The sequence below is a fragment of the Cataglyphis hispanica genome, chromosome 14, assembly GCF_021464435.1.
Source record: "Cataglyphis hispanica isolate Lineage 1 chromosome 14, ULB_Chis1_1.0, whole genome shotgun sequence".
In the NCBI taxonomy this organism is placed as follows: Eukaryota; Metazoa; Arthropoda; class Insecta; order Hymenoptera; family Formicidae; genus Cataglyphis; species Cataglyphis hispanica.
The window spans coordinates 1,065,410-1,083,832 of NC_065967.1; the positions used below are offsets into that span (position 1 = coordinate 1,065,410).

At 41.0% G+C, this 18,423-nt stretch overlaps 2 protein-coding genes across 5 annotated transcripts in view; both read right to left on the minus strand.

The window, feature by feature from the left end:
• Window positions 1–18,423, minus strand: part of LOC126854359 (DNA N6-methyl adenine demethylase-like) — a 180,726-nt gene that overhangs the window by 50,675 nt on the left and 111,628 nt on the right. The window contains exons 1-3 of one of the 3 annotated variants that reach the window (XM_050600967.1): window positions 8,803–8,822; window positions 6,723–6,920; window positions 4,172–4,287 (exon numbers count right to left, since the gene is read on the minus strand). The gene's annotated coding sequence lies outside the window, so the exon portion shown is untranslated. Of the gene's footprint in view, window positions 1–3,006; window positions 3,680–4,171; window positions 4,288–6,722; window positions 6,921–8,802; window positions 8,823–18,423 lie in introns of those variants that run through there. The other 2 variants (XM_050600968.1, XM_050600969.1) reach the window with 2 other exon arrangements.
• LOC126854378 (protein spaetzle 5) lies at window positions 12,861–18,360 on the minus strand. 2 transcript variants are annotated; one of them, XM_050601017.1, is made up of 8 exons: window positions 18,231–18,360; window positions 17,490–17,672; window positions 16,104–16,258; window positions 14,562–14,651; window positions 14,235–14,363; window positions 13,958–14,107; window positions 13,641–13,883; window positions 12,861–13,430 (listed from the first exon to the last, which is right to left on the minus strand). In XM_050601017.1, exons 2-8 carry the CDS (start codon window positions 17,595–17,597, stop codon window positions 13,259–13,261), a joined length of 1,047 nt encoding a protein of 348 aa, XP_050456974.1. In that variant the 5' UTR covers window positions 17,598–17,672; window positions 18,231–18,360; the 3' UTR covers window positions 12,861–13,258. The 2 variants fall into 2 exon arrangements, with proteins under 2 accessions (XP_050456974.1, XP_050456975.1); XM_050601018.1 differs by lacking the exons at window positions 17,490–17,672; window positions 18,231–18,360 and adding an exon at window positions 16,900–17,464.

Here is an 18,423-nt window from a genome sequence, read left to right on the forward strand (position 1 = left end):
CGTCCGACGACTATACGACGATCTCTCCCTAATACACGGTGAAAGAAGAAAACGATCGGTCGCGGTCAAAATCGTTTGACGGCGCGCACGCATACGCGACGCATTCGGCCGCGCACTGATTCGCGCGTCAGCGCACGCACGCACGCCGGCCGGCCGGCTGCGCGCTCTTCGTATGCGCATATACAGGGTGTCTGTCTGGGCCTGTCTCTCGGGTCGACGAAAACGATCGGCGGGATTTTTTCCTTCTAACGACAAACGTCTCTTTGATTGGGACTTCGAGCTGACTTTTGATCCAGAAAGAGATTGAAATATGGATAGGAGATATCCATATCGCGGCGATATCGACTAGGCATTGGCACCGAATAAAATTCGAAATCGAAGACGGGCCACCCTGTATGCATCAGTGCGTGCACGTGCGCATGCGCGTAATCTCTCTCTCTCACAAGATACCGCAAAGTACGTCGTGACGACGTTACGAGCGTCGCGTACGAGAGACCGGTCACACGCTCGTTTACAAACGACGATGACGAGGAGGAGAGGTATACGACGACGAGAATCGACGACGAAGATGACGAAGACGAGGACGAGGAGGACTAGGATGAAGAAGGCGATGGAGTGCGCGACGACACGCATCGTAAAACACGCATATCTGGTGTAGGTGCGTAACGGTTCGCGTTAAGGGTAGGGGGATAGCGAGGACGTACGAGGGGAAAAGGGAGACGGGGGCCAGCAGAGGGGACAGGGGAGCTTTCGCAGCGTTAAACCCACCCACACAGACGCGCGATATCGGAAATGATATAAAATTGCGTCGAGCGCGCCGCTGATATTTAAATTGGTTCGCTAAACCACGGATTAATGCGCGCAACGACGTCCGAGCCTACGCACGGGCTTCGAAAAGAGTGCTGGGTGGAAAAAAAATATTACGTGCTTGAATAATCGCGGACGATCGTGGAATAATCGTGAACAAAAAATCGATTCCTTTTTTCTTTCTTTTTAAAATAAAAATATAAACATTTTATAAATACTATTTTGTAGGAATATATCAGACGCATAATGGCCGAATCAGACTTAATTATGCAATCTAAAAAGATGCTCCAAAAGATGCGATCGAAACCGAAATGGAAAATAACTGATTAGATGTCAAATTAAATTGACAAACTGTTGATGGCACCGATATCGTCGCACCGATCTATCGAATTATTAAAATGCATTAAAATCCCCGTGTGAATCATATATATCCATTTAACAGAAAGTTATATATACGGATGAATTGATCGACCATAGAAAACGTCAAGTATGAAATCGGACGAGTTAAATGTAAAGCAAAGGATTGATTCGTAAATCTTTCACTGTTCGTTCCTCTCTTACTGCTATTCATCGATCATTTGTTTCTTCGATCCGTCTTATTCGATCTCGTCTTACTGTGTCATTCGAGAAATAGAGAGAGAAAGAGAGAGAAGAGTCGAAAAAAATCTTTTTCTCCCTTTCGCACGGCCCGAAAAAAAAAATTATCAGGTTATTCTAATTGAAACAACGCAACGGTATTAAAGTTTCACACTTTTCTAAAGCGATATTTTTCCTTATTTTTCTACCTGTATTTTTTAGCAAATTTATTTCAATAATTTTTACTAGCAAATTACGTCACTCGTATATTTGCACAGATGAGTGAAATCAAATTTTTCACAATTAAAAGACGTATAATATCGATCGATTTTTAAAGGCATCATCACATGATTGATAATGACAAATTTTTAATCTTTAGCTGTTGACAGCTATAAGAAATAAAACTGATTTTGACATTTCTACGTATAAACGATCGTAATAATCCAAGTTTGGAGGGCTTTGCGGATTATTTTTGCCAAAACGATATATGTAAATCAATCTGCATATACTCGCATTTCGGTAAAGCACCGTATCAATATGAATTTATAAATTCCATATTGGCGAATTGCGCGAATACACGAGTCGTACTTAAAATGAAAATTTAAACGAAAGGCGATCGCGCGCAGGCGGGGAAGACAGGACACCCCGGGTCCTCCGTCGCTACTATCCGCGAAATAAAAGCCGCTGACGGAAACGGTGTAATGCGTGGTTATAAGAACCTGTTTCCCACACGCACGCACGCACACCCACACACAGCCGCGCGCACGCTGCGTGCGTAAAGTCGAGCCTAGGAAGAAGCGGATTTCTTTTCGGGGTTGGGACGCGCCAGACTCGCCGTTGTCCCACGTTCTCACACGCCTCGACGACGACGCCGGCGTCGGCGTCGGCACACGAACACGTTTCTCGTTTGACGCACCGCGAGACCCGTAAAACTTTCGCAGCACGATACGTGCATGCCGTGTTCGAGGACACTACCGTGCACCGCCGCCGGCTAGCGCAGGAGGCGTTGACGGCGACGGCGGCTGCGGCAGTGGTGGTAGTAACGGCGGGTAGTGGTGGTTGCGACGATGCCACTGGTGCCTAGCGATGACGACGACGACGACGACGACGACGATGGTGGTGGTGGTGGTGGTGGTGGTGGTGGTGGTGGTGGTGGTGGTGGTGGTGGTGGTGGTGGTGCGACGGTAGTGGTGGTTTCGCTGGTGATGGCGATGCTGATGAGCACGGACTCCACGTAACCGAGAGAAACGGCGAAAACGCATCACGGCGCGAGTCCCAACTTCCGCGTGATCCGCAACGTCCCGTCACCAAGGACGTATTTTGACGTAACGCGCGCCGACGGCATTGTCTACCGATACGTATTTACGAGGGATGTGCGCTCGCTCTCGCGTATTATTTCACTCGGAGGAGTTTCAAACCGATCTTCTTCACGAAATCTCGATACTCTGCCGATCATAGTCTGGCTTTTAAATCGTTATTATTCGATCGTATTTCATGTGAAGGGAAATTTTTTATTTAATCACAATTAAAATCAAGTTACGGATCTTTTATGATTATCCAAAATTCGAGCGCCACACCTCTCGCTTCGAAGGAGAGTGTCGTGTCGCGCGCGCATACACTCACCCTATTCTTCCTCTTCTTTCCACCGTTTGTCCTTCCTCCTCTTGCAGGCAGCGAGTAGAGTCGAAGTTAGCCGAAGGAGAAGACGAGCGATTCCGTGCACTCCCTCATTATGTTGTCCGTCGCGCGGTTGCAGTGCGTTTCTCGCGCTACTTCGAAACATGCAGCCGTGTTTCGTCAATAGAAACCGCGCGCGGCGGAGAGCAGCATTCTCCAATTCCTCGACAACGGATGCGGAGAGTGTATTACGAATATTAATTCGTCGATGTATAAACTCTTTTCACACACAATCCTGTATACTTAATCTTTTCTTCTTCCTCACTCTTTTTCAACTTTAAGCTCAAGATGTAATCGCAAAGTTCCGGCGAATTCTCGGAGATGCATAGATTTTACCCCGCCGTACTCTAGATCCATGTTTCCCTCTTTACATTTTCTTTGTCTTTCACAGGGTCACAGATTATACCGATCCACGCACCACCACTCGCGCCGCTTTACTTCCTAATTCTATACGCGCAACGCTTCTCTCTCTCTCTCTCTCTTTCTCTCCCTCTCACGCACTCATGCAGACGCACCGCTCCCTCATACCGCGTACCCGGGTGACGCGCGTTGGACGATAGGAACACGGTCGCGCCGGCCGGCCGCTCGTTGGCCCACGACGGAACGAACGAAACTGCCTATCTACCTTTGGTTTGGCGGGCTGCCCCGTGTCGAGTGCGGTGTATCCGCCGCGCGCTCACCGTGGTACACTCCGATTAGTAATAGTAGTCTTTGTCTGTCGTGTCCGCGTATATAACGCGCGGACTCGCTCGCTCACTCGCCCGTTCACAGCTGCCCGCTCGTTTCGCCCGCTCGTCTTGAGCGCGATTCGGCCACGCTCGGCACTCGTCGGCTGTCATCCCGCCCGCCATGGCGGGAACCCAGGACCTGGCCCAGGACCATCGTCGGCGCGGCGACGAGAAGGGGAAGAGTAATGCGGAGGGAGAACGAGGACGGCGCGATCTCGTTGGGCTCTCTCGCGAAGCGGGATCGCCGATGCACGTGTGCCGCGGGACGAGGTAGGCGGGGGACAGGCTCGGGGAGGAGCCGGCGGATGGGGTTGGAAATTGCGCACGCGCGTCGCAACCCCTCGAATGAACAAGCGAGCGGGCGACAAGGGGATGTTGCGAACCTGCTTCGCTCGAGTAGCTTCCTTCTTCTTCGTTCCGGGTGGTCTCCGTGAAGTTAGTCCTCGATGTTCTTCAAGGATTCCGCCGATCACCGCGACCTTCCCCTTTGAGTGCATCGCTGTAAAAATTCGAGAAATTAACGAATTTTATTAAGAGAGCGATGTTTTATATTAATTTTATATATAAAAATAATCATTACAGCTTTTGCTAGAGAAGATCTCTCTATGACTTATCTAAGGCTGAAATATAAATATGCGTAAAATTAAGTATTTTCTTTCTATCCATTATATTCTTGGATCTCTGATTTTCTAGTCTGGAGACTGACGAAATTTTCTGTACAACACTAGCCCCGCTCGCACCATCCTTTTCTGCGAAATTACATTCTAATTTGCGAGCTACTCGGTTCCTTTTCCGGGACTCGTAAAAAAAAGAGGTCGTAAAACGTAGCTAGGCCTCGGGTACTTTCATCCCCGAGCAACCAATCGCGAACCCTAGGGGAAGCCCCTTCCCCTCTATCTAGAGCTAACGATTTATTTCAGCGACCTCCTGGATTCGATATCAACGACTTTTCGGGCCCCGGGGGCGAAACATCCCCGGTAACCCTTCCAGCGAATTTCTCACCTTCCGCCCGCCCCCTCGAGCGAACGATTTCAGAAGTCGAAAAGTCACGCGCGCGTTAACGTTCCGTGGTAAATGGACCAAGTCCGATCAGGCTGCGTTCGGGAATACGTTGAAATATATTGCGCGATAATAATTTTCGTCATATTTCTCCAGGCGAAGATCTTCGATCGTCATGCGCGCCTTTTACATCACCGATTTCTCGTGAGGGTAACAAGATGTTTATCCAAGGTGTTCTCATACACAAGACGCAGATATACGGGCATAATTTTTTCAACGTATATCGCATACGTTTTCGCTGCGGGTACATTCATTCATTTTTTTTTAGATTATTGCATTAGTAAAACCAAATGTTAAACGGCCTGAGAGAATCCTTATCTCACGTTCGAATCAAATTCAGCAAATTATTCATTGTTAAAAATAAAAAAAAATATATATATCGTAGTATCACGATCTTATATTTTCAACGAAAAATATAATTATAATAAGTAATATATGTATCTGATTTTCAAGCATCAGTTAATTAATTCAAGCATTAATATCGCTTATAATCTACATATGGTCACGCAATCAAAACGATCTCAGTGAGTCGCAGTGGCCCAGGGCCAAGTTCATCCCGAAAAGCCCTTCTGCCCGAGTTTCCCAGATCCCCACTGTCGGTTGTTTCTCGATTTTCGTGCGTGCGGCTGGGAAGAGCGAACCGCACGCACGTATCGTCGAAAAGCTCTAAGCTAATACCCGGAGACCCGATTAACATGACAATGGCGGCCGCATGCAGATATAAATTAATACGTATTCTTCTTTCGATGGAAGGACGATGGATCGCGCAGTACGCGGACGCCGTGTCCCTTCGTAATGATGTGGCCGCTTGATAAATCACCTCCGGCCCTAACTAGATCAAGCGTTGTACTCGATCAAGTCTTGCTCGCAAAAAGTGAATCGAGTCTTTACGCGTCCAGCAGTCAGCGCGACATCGGCCATCTTGCAATCTCGCATGAAATTCCGGAGGACAGATGCTGCCCGGAGAGATCACAATGTCGAAATAAATCAGTTTATCGAAACCAGGTAGGTAGGAAGCGTTACGGCTTGGGTGCCTACGGTGGTCCATCAGACATTTTACGAGCAGCGATTCTCAATACAAGGATGTTCGGCCTAATTATTTCTTTCGAAGAAGGCGCTTTTATTTGCGCGAGTTACAATCAAATCCGTATCTAATTTCGAGAATGATTAGGATACTCAAAAATATTTATTAATTATTTTACAAAATGGCTGTCGATACTTCGCGCATTGTGGAATATCGTGGAGTAGCGTTGTTAATCTATCGAGTTAGTTTAGATTTGGGATGCGTTTCCTGAAACCGATCGTGGAGCACGACTGCCTACCTGACCTTTAACTTCGACTAGTCGAACATTCGATACAGGACTAAATCTGGAGAAACATTCTATTGCATTTCGGCATCTTTTCAATTGTACCCATCTTTCTTTCAACCGTCGTAAAATCATACATCTTTGATTGAAAATTATTCTCTATTGAATAAACACCATTAATCTTTTTGCAATCCCCACATATAAAACATATATTATATATAATTGTTATCACATTATATATATATATATATATATATATATATATATATATATTTTTTTTATTGCAATATAAAAACATCATGTTCATATAAAAATATATAAAAGGCTAAAATTTGATTTCAATATATTTTTTGTTAAAAAAGACAGAAGAAAAATTCTGTTTAAATTTTTGGTTAAATTTTAAATCTCAAAATTTCATAATAAAATTAAGCATCAAAATCTATCATTATGCAATATCAATATAGTAATCGTTTGGTCGCAAATCTTAAAAAGTATCAATTCGATACCGATGCACATAGATACAAAATCGATTGAGGAAGGTTCGGTTACTCGTATATTTCGATCTTACGGGACAATCTTGCGCCATGTGTGCCGTATTGCGTCAAATACAGTAGCGAAAGCAGCTGCAACGTCGCGTGACACGCGACGTCCATTGTCGGTATTTCGTGGGCATCAAAAAATGAAAAATCGTCCCTCGTATTGCCGTCTTTCGCTGTATAAAATCTTTTCGCCCTTTGCTCTTCGATGTTGTGAGGATCACCTGGACCTGAAAGAGAGATAAAAAAAATCTTTTTTGAAAAATTTACTCTCACGGCATCTCTTACCTCTACTCTTATCTCTTCTAGTTTTTAATCGCACTTCTCCAAATAACTTGTGTCATTTTAATTAAAATCTTTACAAGTGAAAGAGATACGCACATCGAACGCATACAAACATGTAATTAAATCCCTTGGTTAAAAATCGATCTGTGAAATTCTTATTACAAAATTTATCATATAGAACACCTTGCGTGTGTTTCTGATGGCGCTATAGGACGAGAATCGGTGGATTCATCTGCGAAGAACCCCAGTGCGAGGGTGCAGGGGTTACTCTAGGTGTTCGAGCGAATTGGGGGTCGCGCAACCCCCTCCTACCTTTCTCCCTAACGCGTGCCATCTTCGATGTAGTGGCCTGCCACTGAATTACCCCAACCAAAAGGGTTTAAATGCTCTTTTTTCCGCCTTCTGCGATGGGGTAATAATCGGAGTAGTAGGACATTCGACATTTCTCTAAGAGAAAAATTGATATATTCTGCACACATTTTTTTTTATACCTCTATTCGTCTTTCGCGAATTAATCCGTAATAAAGTTTAAGCAGAGATTAAAGTGTTCAAAGAATAATCACTTCTAACTAAATGATATACTGGTTCGTGTAAAAATGTAGTCGTGAACAATAAGTTGCCAACAATAAGTTATAAGAAACATTAATGTATAAGATTACAATGCGTCACGCAAGGCGCAATTATTTTTCTCACGTCGAAGTCATTAACTTATCTTCATTATGATGGACAACATAATCGTAACGATATCACTCGATCGATACTTTCTCTCTCGCTAAGGCTCGTTAGGAACATCTGCCGTATCCTGACGTCGTCATTCCCGTGAATGGTTGCGCCTGTGGCTGCAAAGTATCAGGACAATTTCTGTGCATTATCCTCTTTGATTATTGCTTTCTTCCTCTTCTCACCGCCTATTTTCCAAATCCCAGTCTATACGTTTAATTTCTTATATCAATAACGTTGATGCAAGTACAGAAATTATTAAATTAATAATTACTTATATAATGCTTTCAAATGTTTATTTTATCTATAAAATATAATAAAATAAAAATTATCAGAAGATTGTACAGATTATAGAGAAATAAGGAAAAATATAATTACTTTGCGATTATGAACATTGCAAAAAGAAATATGTACTTTATAAGATATATGTTTGAAAAATTAAAGTACGTGGCAAAAAGGCGGCAGAAAATTCGGAACAGCTGTCGACACACTAGACTAGAAAATCCACAAAAAAGGAGCCGTGTCGTTGACCTCTAATTTTGAGGGAATATACCTGCGCAACTTTTGCCGCGCGTGAACCCGCAAAATCTTCTAGGATCAAATATATACCTACAATACTTGTACTCTTATTTGTGTCATAAGGAGATATACGACTCGTGAGAGGCCATTTTACTAAAAGAGGTAACTGAAAATAATTATTCGAGTGAAGGAAATGTATGCCGAACATAAACAAGCATTATTCAACGATAAAAATATTTGCTATTTTGCAATTAAGAAGAGATATATAATTTTTTTTTAACGCCTTCTATTCAGTGATTGGCTCTTATTTGCCCAGGTTCTAACAGTTATTGATATTTTAATATTTAGAGCCTCATTTTGATTATAAATTATTATCTATTTTGCTCTTCATCACATATTTACGCGTCCGCCGCGTATCTAGCTATATTTGAAAGAAGACTATTTCTTATTCAATAATATCTAAATGACGATTACATGTAAAAGATGTCGATAAAAGAGATTTAAAAAACATGTAGCGAGAGAAAGAGAGAGAGAGAGAGAGAGAGAGAGAGAGAGAGAGAGAGAGAGAGAGCGAGAGAGATATTTTACGTAAATTCTCGTCGCGTGCCACGTGCTCGTAGTACAAGTCGTCAAGTTTGCGGGCCATCGATCGTTCTCTGCACGCGGTCTTTCGCGAGTCTCGTCGCGGCACGTCGCAGGAGGCCGCTGTACGTATGTGCGTGCGTGTGTGCGCGCGCGCGCGCGCGCGCCCCGAGCACGCACTTACGCACGATCGACGCGGATCGTTCGCTCGTTGTGCGTGGCGCGCTTCGTTGCCATGACGACCGGTGGCAGTGCCACGCATTGATCGCAGACTCCCGCTCGCTCGCTCGGCGGTGCGTGGACTGTGGAGTCGAGTGCGTAGAGACGCGACGGAGAAAGGAGAGGAGAATACGCACACACGAATGCATATACGGGCGCTGCACGCACGCATGTATGCACGCACGCACGCACGCGGAGAGGCAGGCATCGGGGATAATGCGCGTACGAAGCGGACACGTCGGGCTTCCTCGCTACAGAGGCTTTCTTTCGTGTTTTATAACGACGATTTAGAGCGTCTGTTTAAACTGTCATTATTTTCGCCTCTCTTTACAAAACAGTGATAATTGTCATATTAAATTCAACTCCCGGCATCGTGAACTCATATTCGATCAAATACATATTATTATTAAATATTCTCAGCTCCATCACATTTTGTTTTTAATTCTCAGGTTTTATTTTTCAACCTCCTGCTCACAGATTAATCTGTTTCCAGTTGAACTTATAAAAATGAGATTCATGTACTTGTTTTTTGAGTTTTCTATGAATAACGACAATGAAATGATGGAATAAATAATGATTTTTAATAGAATGTATTTTGTGATATTTAATGTTTCCGGTTTTTGTTCAGAGCGGAACAGAATCTATGAGAAATCAGAGTTCTTTCCCGCGAAGATATACAACTCGAGGTAATAAAATCGCGTCGCGTCGCGTCGGTCGGGCAGAAGCGGCAATGGATGAACGAAAGGGTTAGCTTCGAGATTAAAAGGAAGTCACCCCCTGCTCCTCCCTTCTCATCTCTCCATCAATCACAATTATATCCTCTCTCTCCCCTGCTATCGTTCATAATTACTGCTCGTGACTTTATCCCGGCGCTCGAAGCTGCTGGTCGACCGGCTCGGTGTAACGCGAGAAAAAAAGAGGAACGAGAGACGAGATGGACGTTCAGAAGCGAGACGGAGAGCGCAATCGACTTTTAGCAGAGATTACTGTAAAACTCTCTCTGCTCTTGCGGGGGTGGGATTTCTCGAGAAGGAAAAAAGTTTCGAACCCTCCGGCCGTGGTCCCGATTTCGTCGCGGAAACGGAAACAAAGCCGCCTTCTCTTCTAAAAAAAAGAAATTCGCACACACACACACACACACACACACATACATACACACACTACCGTCTTGAATCTGCGAAATCTTTCTACTGGAATATTAACCGACGAAATATATATGTTTTTCGAATGCCGTTAAAGCGCGGTTGCTCACATATGTAATCCGTATCACTTTTTACTTACAATAAATAATAATGTCATGGTATTCGATGACGCAGGACACTCGCGTGCACGCTACATTAAACACTATGGATAGAGACTTACGTCATATTAAAAAAAAAAATTGTTACCAAGTAACCAAGGTCGTTTTTTATGCAAAAGTTTGCGTGGAAAAAAAATATCATAGGTAAAGTCTGTGCCGTCAGTGTTGACCTTACGCAGTTTTTTTCACACACGATAAACTTGATTCTGTTCATGTGATGTATTTTCACCGACTGACTATTGCGTCGAATGAATAGACGATGGTGCCTATCGATTGAGCGAAATTGTTGATTGATAGTGTCAATCGCGATGTAAGATTTTACGATGAATCGAGACCGCGGCGCAAACTTGACCTATCTGACCGCGACGTTTATAGGATAGCACGGAAGCGGAAATGGGTCAAACGGGATTTAATACAAGACGCGTACAGTTTTGACTTGTGTCACGCGTAAATCAGAGAGTTAACGAAATCTTCCACAAGATTAATAGCATATACATAACGCTTTTGATTATGTATTCGACTCATTTTTGTAAATAAATCCACTCTCGTTTTGTGGTCCATGTGCTTCGCTCGTCATCTTGCGACTGGTAGAGATCAAAGGTGGTCAGGCTTCCTCTTCCTGAAACGTGACATCTGGACGCCGTGAATCGACTCGAAATCTCGATTTAATCTCGCGGAGCCTCCAGATGCGAAGCAAACTGCAGCAACTGCGATGTAAACTTCATCGTCGCGCGATATCGTTTGGTTTTCTTCTATTTTATTTTGTAAAAACATATAAATATACTTTCGTAGTTAGGCCTAATTATAAAAAAACTCGTAGTTAGATCTAATTATAAAACAGAATTTTTCGCTTATTTAAAAAATATTATTTGTAATTAAGAACTTCTCTTAATTAATATATTATCCTTCGCTCTTTTCGCATATATGATATGCACGCTATCGCAGGACGACCTCGCTTCTCTGTGGAAAGCCCCTTCGTCCATCGTTCAACTCGCACACGCTTATACGCGTGCATATAAACGGAAACCCTTCAAGTAGCCTACCATCCACCTCATGTGTACAGACACTTCTGCCACGCACGAGTGGAGGGAAACGCGTAAGGTACAAGTGCACGCGTATAGGCATCGTGTAGGTGCACTTACGTTCGCCTAGAATTCACCCCTCTTTCCGCTGGACACGGAGGGATGTTGAGGGGAATACGGGGCGACTCTCGAGCGGGTATGAGCTGTGGGTGCGTGTGAGAGCGCGTTTCTCCAAGCGGAACGGAATCTATAGCGGGAGCTCGCACACAAATCCGGGGCGCGTTAAATGTTTTTTCTCTTAGAAACGCGCGTTTCAGCGACTGCTTTGTGCGATAGTCTATATCTCCGCGAAAAAAAAAAAAAATATATATATATATATAGATACATGCAAATATCCGTTTGTCATTCTGACTGTTTGACAGATCAACGTTAAATATTTATGTATACATGGAATTGCAATCGTTTGTTGTGAAATTTCTAACACTTATAACATACTGAGACTATGTGTTAAACTTTGCAGGCTCGCAAAATTCGTCGAGAAATGGCGCGAAAAGGGTGTCGTGTTGCTTCGTAGCATTTCTGCGGAACTTGCGCGTGTCTGACCTCCAATTCCTTCCCCGTTATCCCTCTCTTCACCCGTTCCCCGGCATTCATCCCTCTTTTCGCGTTCGTCCGTCCTTTCCCCACTGATGTAATAACGAAATCGAGATCCTTTATTTTATGCTTCTCGGTCCCTCCCACATTCCTTGAACATCCAGCATAGCTATACCTTCTTGATAAGGTGTCACGATTAAAACCGCGATGTCGTGCTTCACGCAACATTATGCTAGTAAAAGAGCTGATAAATTATTCAGTAAGATAACTCTCCGATAGCAATTGCCTATTTTACGTAATTTCGAATCATAATTTGCTTCAAAGATTTATAGATATCTTCTTTACATGACAATAATTTCATGTTTTTCCATAAAATTATTTTACGCAGAGTATCTCACTCTTTTTCTCTATTTTAAAATTTTTATATGATATTAAAATATTATAATTAAGATCAATAAAATAGCATTTTTTAAAAATTGTTTTTCATTTATATGTAAATAGCATACATAAAATCCTTCTTTACGTCTTATAATATACGAGAAGTTTTCTCGCTATGTCTCTTCAATCTCATTGAGAAGAAATATGTCTACTGTAGAAATAAACTTAATCGTGATAGCTCAAATATTTATCAAAATATCTCCTAAATTAAATTCTTTTACACGCACACATACATACACACATATAAGTATTAAAAATAATATTAGTTAAAAATTATAATTAAAAACTGCTGACATTCATGATATTAGTTCAAAATTCGATACGGCTTGTTCTTACAGTAATGTGAGCGAACCGTGATTGAAAAAGTAAATAAGAGAAAAGATTTCTTTAATAGTCCAGTCAATAAAGTAAAAGGTCTATCTTCATATCTTACATTTAGCTAAATGAGTAGATAGATATGGAATATCATATGATGGAATAATAGGGAAATCTCTCATTGAAAAGGATTTTTTTTACCTATTTTTAGCTAACAAACGCATTTGAAACATTTCGCGTTTCAAAATTAATATTTTTACATTTAAATTCACGTTGCAAGTGCGATCTGCTCTGTTATAATTGTTATTACAAGTAAACTACGTATGTCGACAATGCCCATCCGCCTCTACTTTAACACCGCTGGTAATGTACATCGAGTCAAGACTTATTCTGATACGCATCATTCCTAGAACGCTACATTATCGGTACCTACCTTAAACGCTGATGCAAAGCGCACTCTGCGTTACAGAGTGTCGAATTATAATCATGAAGAGAACAATATAACTGCGTTTAATAGCTTACCCTTGAAAATAATCCCTATTCATTAAATGTGACGCAGTTTGTTGTCGTATATTCAATAATTTGGTATGATCTGGCACGAACAACCGTGTGGGAACCAGAACACGTCGGTGTAAAGTCGATTCCCGCTTCCCTCGAGCGCGATTAGTCTCTTTTGCACGAATTGTTGTTGACAATTGCTTCTGTATCCCTCCGGAATCGAACAAATACCGTTGCATTCGTTATTTCTAAAAAAAAAAAACAGTGAGAAATATATTACCCTATTTCGTTTTTTTTTAATTCATAAAGATATCGTTCAAATTTATATCGTAGTGGGTTTTAGAAAATTTAATCTCTTCTGAATTAAGATTACTTAAAAATCAAAATAAGGATATAAAATTTTTATTTCATAATCGTTAGATACGTTTTTTCATTCAAATTCTTTGATGTGAACTTACAAGCACTTTTCGCTTTTGACCAACTGCGTGTATTTATTCTGCCCCGGAAGATTAACAACATACATCCAGTTGCCTTGATTATTCAGAGCGGCCTTGGGAGCGATATGCTGCGCTTGTGTAGGACATAGAGCGATGGCATCCGGATTCGATTGTCGTTTAACACGATCGTCCTTAAGTTTCGCATATCCCAACAAAGGATTCACGTTAAAAGTTCGTGGTGCTATTTTATCACTTCGTGAATATCTGTTATTTACAGAATAATGTATTAACGAGATATGAAGCGTGAAGGAGAGTTTTACCGTTTTAATCGCAATTACCTGTTCGCCAACCATGACTGATTCGGTCTAAACAAAGATTCCTGTGGATAATTATAATCGATTTGTCGTGGGATATTTTGATGATACTTCAGAGTTACTTGCGGAAGAAAAGGATTTCTCTGCGATTGCGGTGGTGCAGAATATTTATAACTGCAATATAATGAATTGAGAATCTAAGAATTTAGAGTTAATGTCGTTTTATTTCGTTCGTGTCATTATTTGAGTATCTTATTTTGTGTCAATGAGACGATTAAATAATTTGATTAATATATTTTACCCATTGTAACGGCTGTTATTGGACGGAGGTCCGTATATCGAAGCCGGTTGCTCTTTTAGCTGCATGTGTAACCGATATACATCATCCTGTCGTGGATAGTCATAACCTTGACTATAATCTGGAGTGGAACTTGCAAATGATAATAAAATTAAGTAACTTAATTGATAATAATCAAATTAAATAATCGATTACGAATAATTTTATATTTTTATAATAGAAATTTCGCGAGATTTTACTTCTTTATATTTATCTAATTTGAATTTTCCATGTGTGTGAGTTTCTTTTTATCGCTTAAATAGTTCATGATATTTCAAGTATTAAAATTACCTGTAAGAATTGAAGTCATCGCGAGACTCGTCTCGCAATGCAGTACTAAAATCAAAGCTGCATTTGTCGACGAGAAATTTGATGAGTTGTCTGAAAAAAGGAAAAGAAAAAAATCCATTATATCTTCTGAAGATGGAATACAATGCGACAAAAAAGTGTAATGAGTTTTCTCCCGGAGATTAAGTTCGATCTTTGATCCTCTGCACGAGCCGAGGTCTTGCTGCAACGCGTATCAAGGACTGATCATCCTCTATCTGCCAGGCGACCGAGATTTGTCTTCCCGAGTTGACAAAAACTTATTTACACAGGTGCGTTTACAATTGCGTACATGTTGCGCAACCATGTTAGTAAGTTAAGCAAGTATATAGCGAGAAGAGATGCAGCATGTTTGTTTGCGGTAAAATAATATGACATGCGCAATAGGTCGGGTTAGTCAGCAATTTGACATTTTTGACATTTCCATCGTCATCAAATCATTTGTATACACATAATTATCGCAAGTGACAGCTGTCATAGCCAAAACTTTCTCTAGCTATTAGCATTATTTAACTCGTTGTAAAGCATTGCCATGGAAATTTTATTGCATTATTTTGTTGTTTAATTATAATTAGCAATAAAAATATTCTTTTGCAAATATTAGAATGCGAACATGATTTTATAAGCTTTAATAACAAGCCCATTTTTTAAAATTAAATATTACTATTTGCTATTGCTTTTATTAAAAATTCAATTCTTCAATTGTTTTTATTATTCCGTATAATTGTTCATGCATGCCTATTATTTGTATATGTATTTGACATCTACTCATACAAACAACACGCACATACACATAACATAAAAAAGTGATTTATTCAGTGGAGGAGAAATAAGGAAATATATCAATATTCGATTTGGAGAACTTTTGTAACGGACCCAATAATTATCCAGCAGCGTATGACCGCGCCAAGGCCATGGTCATGGTACGCTGAGCAACGATCTCACGGACATTATAGCAACCGCTCACTTTACGTAATTCTTAACTCGTTCGGAATAAGACTCGCGGGTGAGCGTGAAAATGCATAGAAAATTTGGAAAATTACTTGACAAATTATCTGCGTGTATATGGCACGAAAATGGAAAGGAGACTATCTGACGAAGAGAGTTTTACAACATTTTATTCTTTTGCCAGCACGCGATAGATGAATAGTTTTTCTGGGTTAGATCGCGTTTGTAAAACAGGTCGGATGACAACTGTCTTTTATGGGCGAGAGAGTCCTCGGCATAATTCGTTGTGCAAATCTACTGACATAGAACAAACTCGATGCTTTCGAGAAACGGATTCTCACTTCGGCGAGAAGAGGACTTTCCCCACCAGAAATTTTTCTCAACACGCGCGTGTCAGTCATTCGTATGCATAGAGGAAGGCGGAAGGTGGACACGATGGATGGCGAAAGGAATATCAACAATTAAAAATGGGTCGACCGGATCGCCGAGGATTTCCACTTGTTGCGCTGTTCGCGGCTCCGTTATTGCGATATTTCAGGGGAGTCTAAGTGCACTTACCGGGGATAATGGTCCAGGGTTTCGCAGAAGGTCTGCCCCGGTGGCGCACAGCTGGGGGTGTGTCCTGGAGGCGCAGGGACAAAGGGTTCGTACTGCGGTCGTCCCGGACATCCGTACTCCGTGCAGGGTTCGCCTCGGGTGACCATCAGAAAGAACTATCGACATACATATATACATATATATATATATATATATATATATGCAAGGTATCCTAACATAAATGGTCTTTCCCTTTTATCTCTTAAACTAGGAGGAGAAATAAGTACATATTAAATTAAATGGTTCCAACTCTATTGTGCATATAGTAGTCATACACAAAATGATAATTTTCTTACATTTTTCAATTATTAATCTAAACAAAATATCTATTTCATAATTTCTTTCGTACACACGTGAATACACGTGAAAGTGTAATTCCCACGGTTAAAGACGGAACTTGATGAGATTATTAGAACAGGATTAACTATTGTACAACATGAGAGCATACACTTATGAAATGCACCGGCATGTAATTTATCATTTATCAGAGAGAGAATACTTCCTGCATGATACAGACACGCGTTACTTTCGCGACGATATTAATCGGCTTTGATTCAAGTTGTATGTAATTTGATCGGTAGATAAAAAAACTATAAATCAACGGGTGAGTCAAGAAATCGCAATCAGGAAATTGCAATTAGAAAGATGTATGTGCAACTGATGCAAAGAACGTTACATCAGATTTAAATCCAGCTTCCTCTGCGTACTCCATAATTTACGATAATTGTTATTTTTAAATTATGAGTCGACCACTTACGATTGATATTAGATGCCACGCGACCTCCATTTCTCTCTATGCTATGATTCAGCCCTGCGTGATAGGACCTTCTCTCCTGTGGTGAGCACGGTAGGAAGGCAGAAAGGAGGCCGCAAAGTCACTTAATTGGCATCGCGTGTTGATCAATCGTCGTGTAATGTCACTACTGATAAATGATAACGCGTCGCTAGCGTAAAATCGAAGACGAGTCTCCAAAACGAGATGTGTAAAGGAGGATCGATAGATAACCGAGAATCAAGTCGAATCGCGCTCAATATATATTTGCGAATAAACGGTAGCTCGTATCCACGTGATCGAACTTTTCAATCGGCGGATTTTTAATCAGAAGGCAGATGAAAAAAGGCTCGATTCTCAATTTTAAGTTTAATTTCCTGTATCTTCTTGTATGTATGTTATATGACTGTAACGCTTAGTTCTGTCGCACCGATTACGATAAACCGACTGTGATCAACCATAACGGACGTCTTCCCACTTTTGGCCAGCGTGATTCGAAAGTGTCCACGTTGGGTCCAGACACTGGCGTGATTCGATTCTACGCGCCGCGAGTCTACCTAGCAACGTGGGTATACCTGCGGTTGATCCCTTCCTCGAATGACGTGCACGAGTTCCGCGGGGAGCTCAGGGTGGGGTTCAGGCGGACACATACTTTCACTGGAATACGTGCGCGAGGGATTCATCGACCTTATGACAGAGTGAACTGAGTTTTTCTCCCGGATGACACGGATACATCTTGATTACGCGACACCGCTAGTCTGTGAAGGAAAAAAAAAAGAGAAATGCTATCTCCTCATATGTTAAACCTTAGCATTTAGCCAATATGAATCGTTGATAAAATTATTTTGTAGATGTATTTTTCTCTTTCTCTCTCTCTCTTCCATTACAATTTTTTTTTTTTTTTTATACAAATAAATGCTCTTTTAGTGAAATTTTAATGGAAGAGATTTATTATAATAATGTTAAAAATTTAAATGTTATTTTGTCTACTATTAAATGTTAAAAAGAAATTTTGAATTTCATTGATAGTCAAAAAGCTAATAAAACTATGTTCAAACTAACTGTAAGAGCGAGAACAAGATATTTTAAACACTTAGCATATGCATAAGTAGCACACACCTAAATAAATTATATATTATTATATAATTGTGTATATTTCACACATTGACATTTTGAAGGTTACAGTTTTATTTAAAGCATGATACGAATACCGCAATGGATCTGTAAACATATATCGCTAATAAATATTTCGAATTAACAATTATACATATATTTTTTATTTTTATAGTATTAAACATTAAGGAGGAGATATTTACCCCATATTGAACACAATTAGATCGACGACAGATCAAATTACTCAAATGTACGCATATTTTATAGATATCAGAGATAAATCAATAGTACTCGCGTGGATGATAAAACGTCTTATAGAAGCAAAGCTACGTACTATGCGTATATCTAATATTGAGCCTAATGTGGGAAAGTAAACGACGCGGATTCAAATAGGCG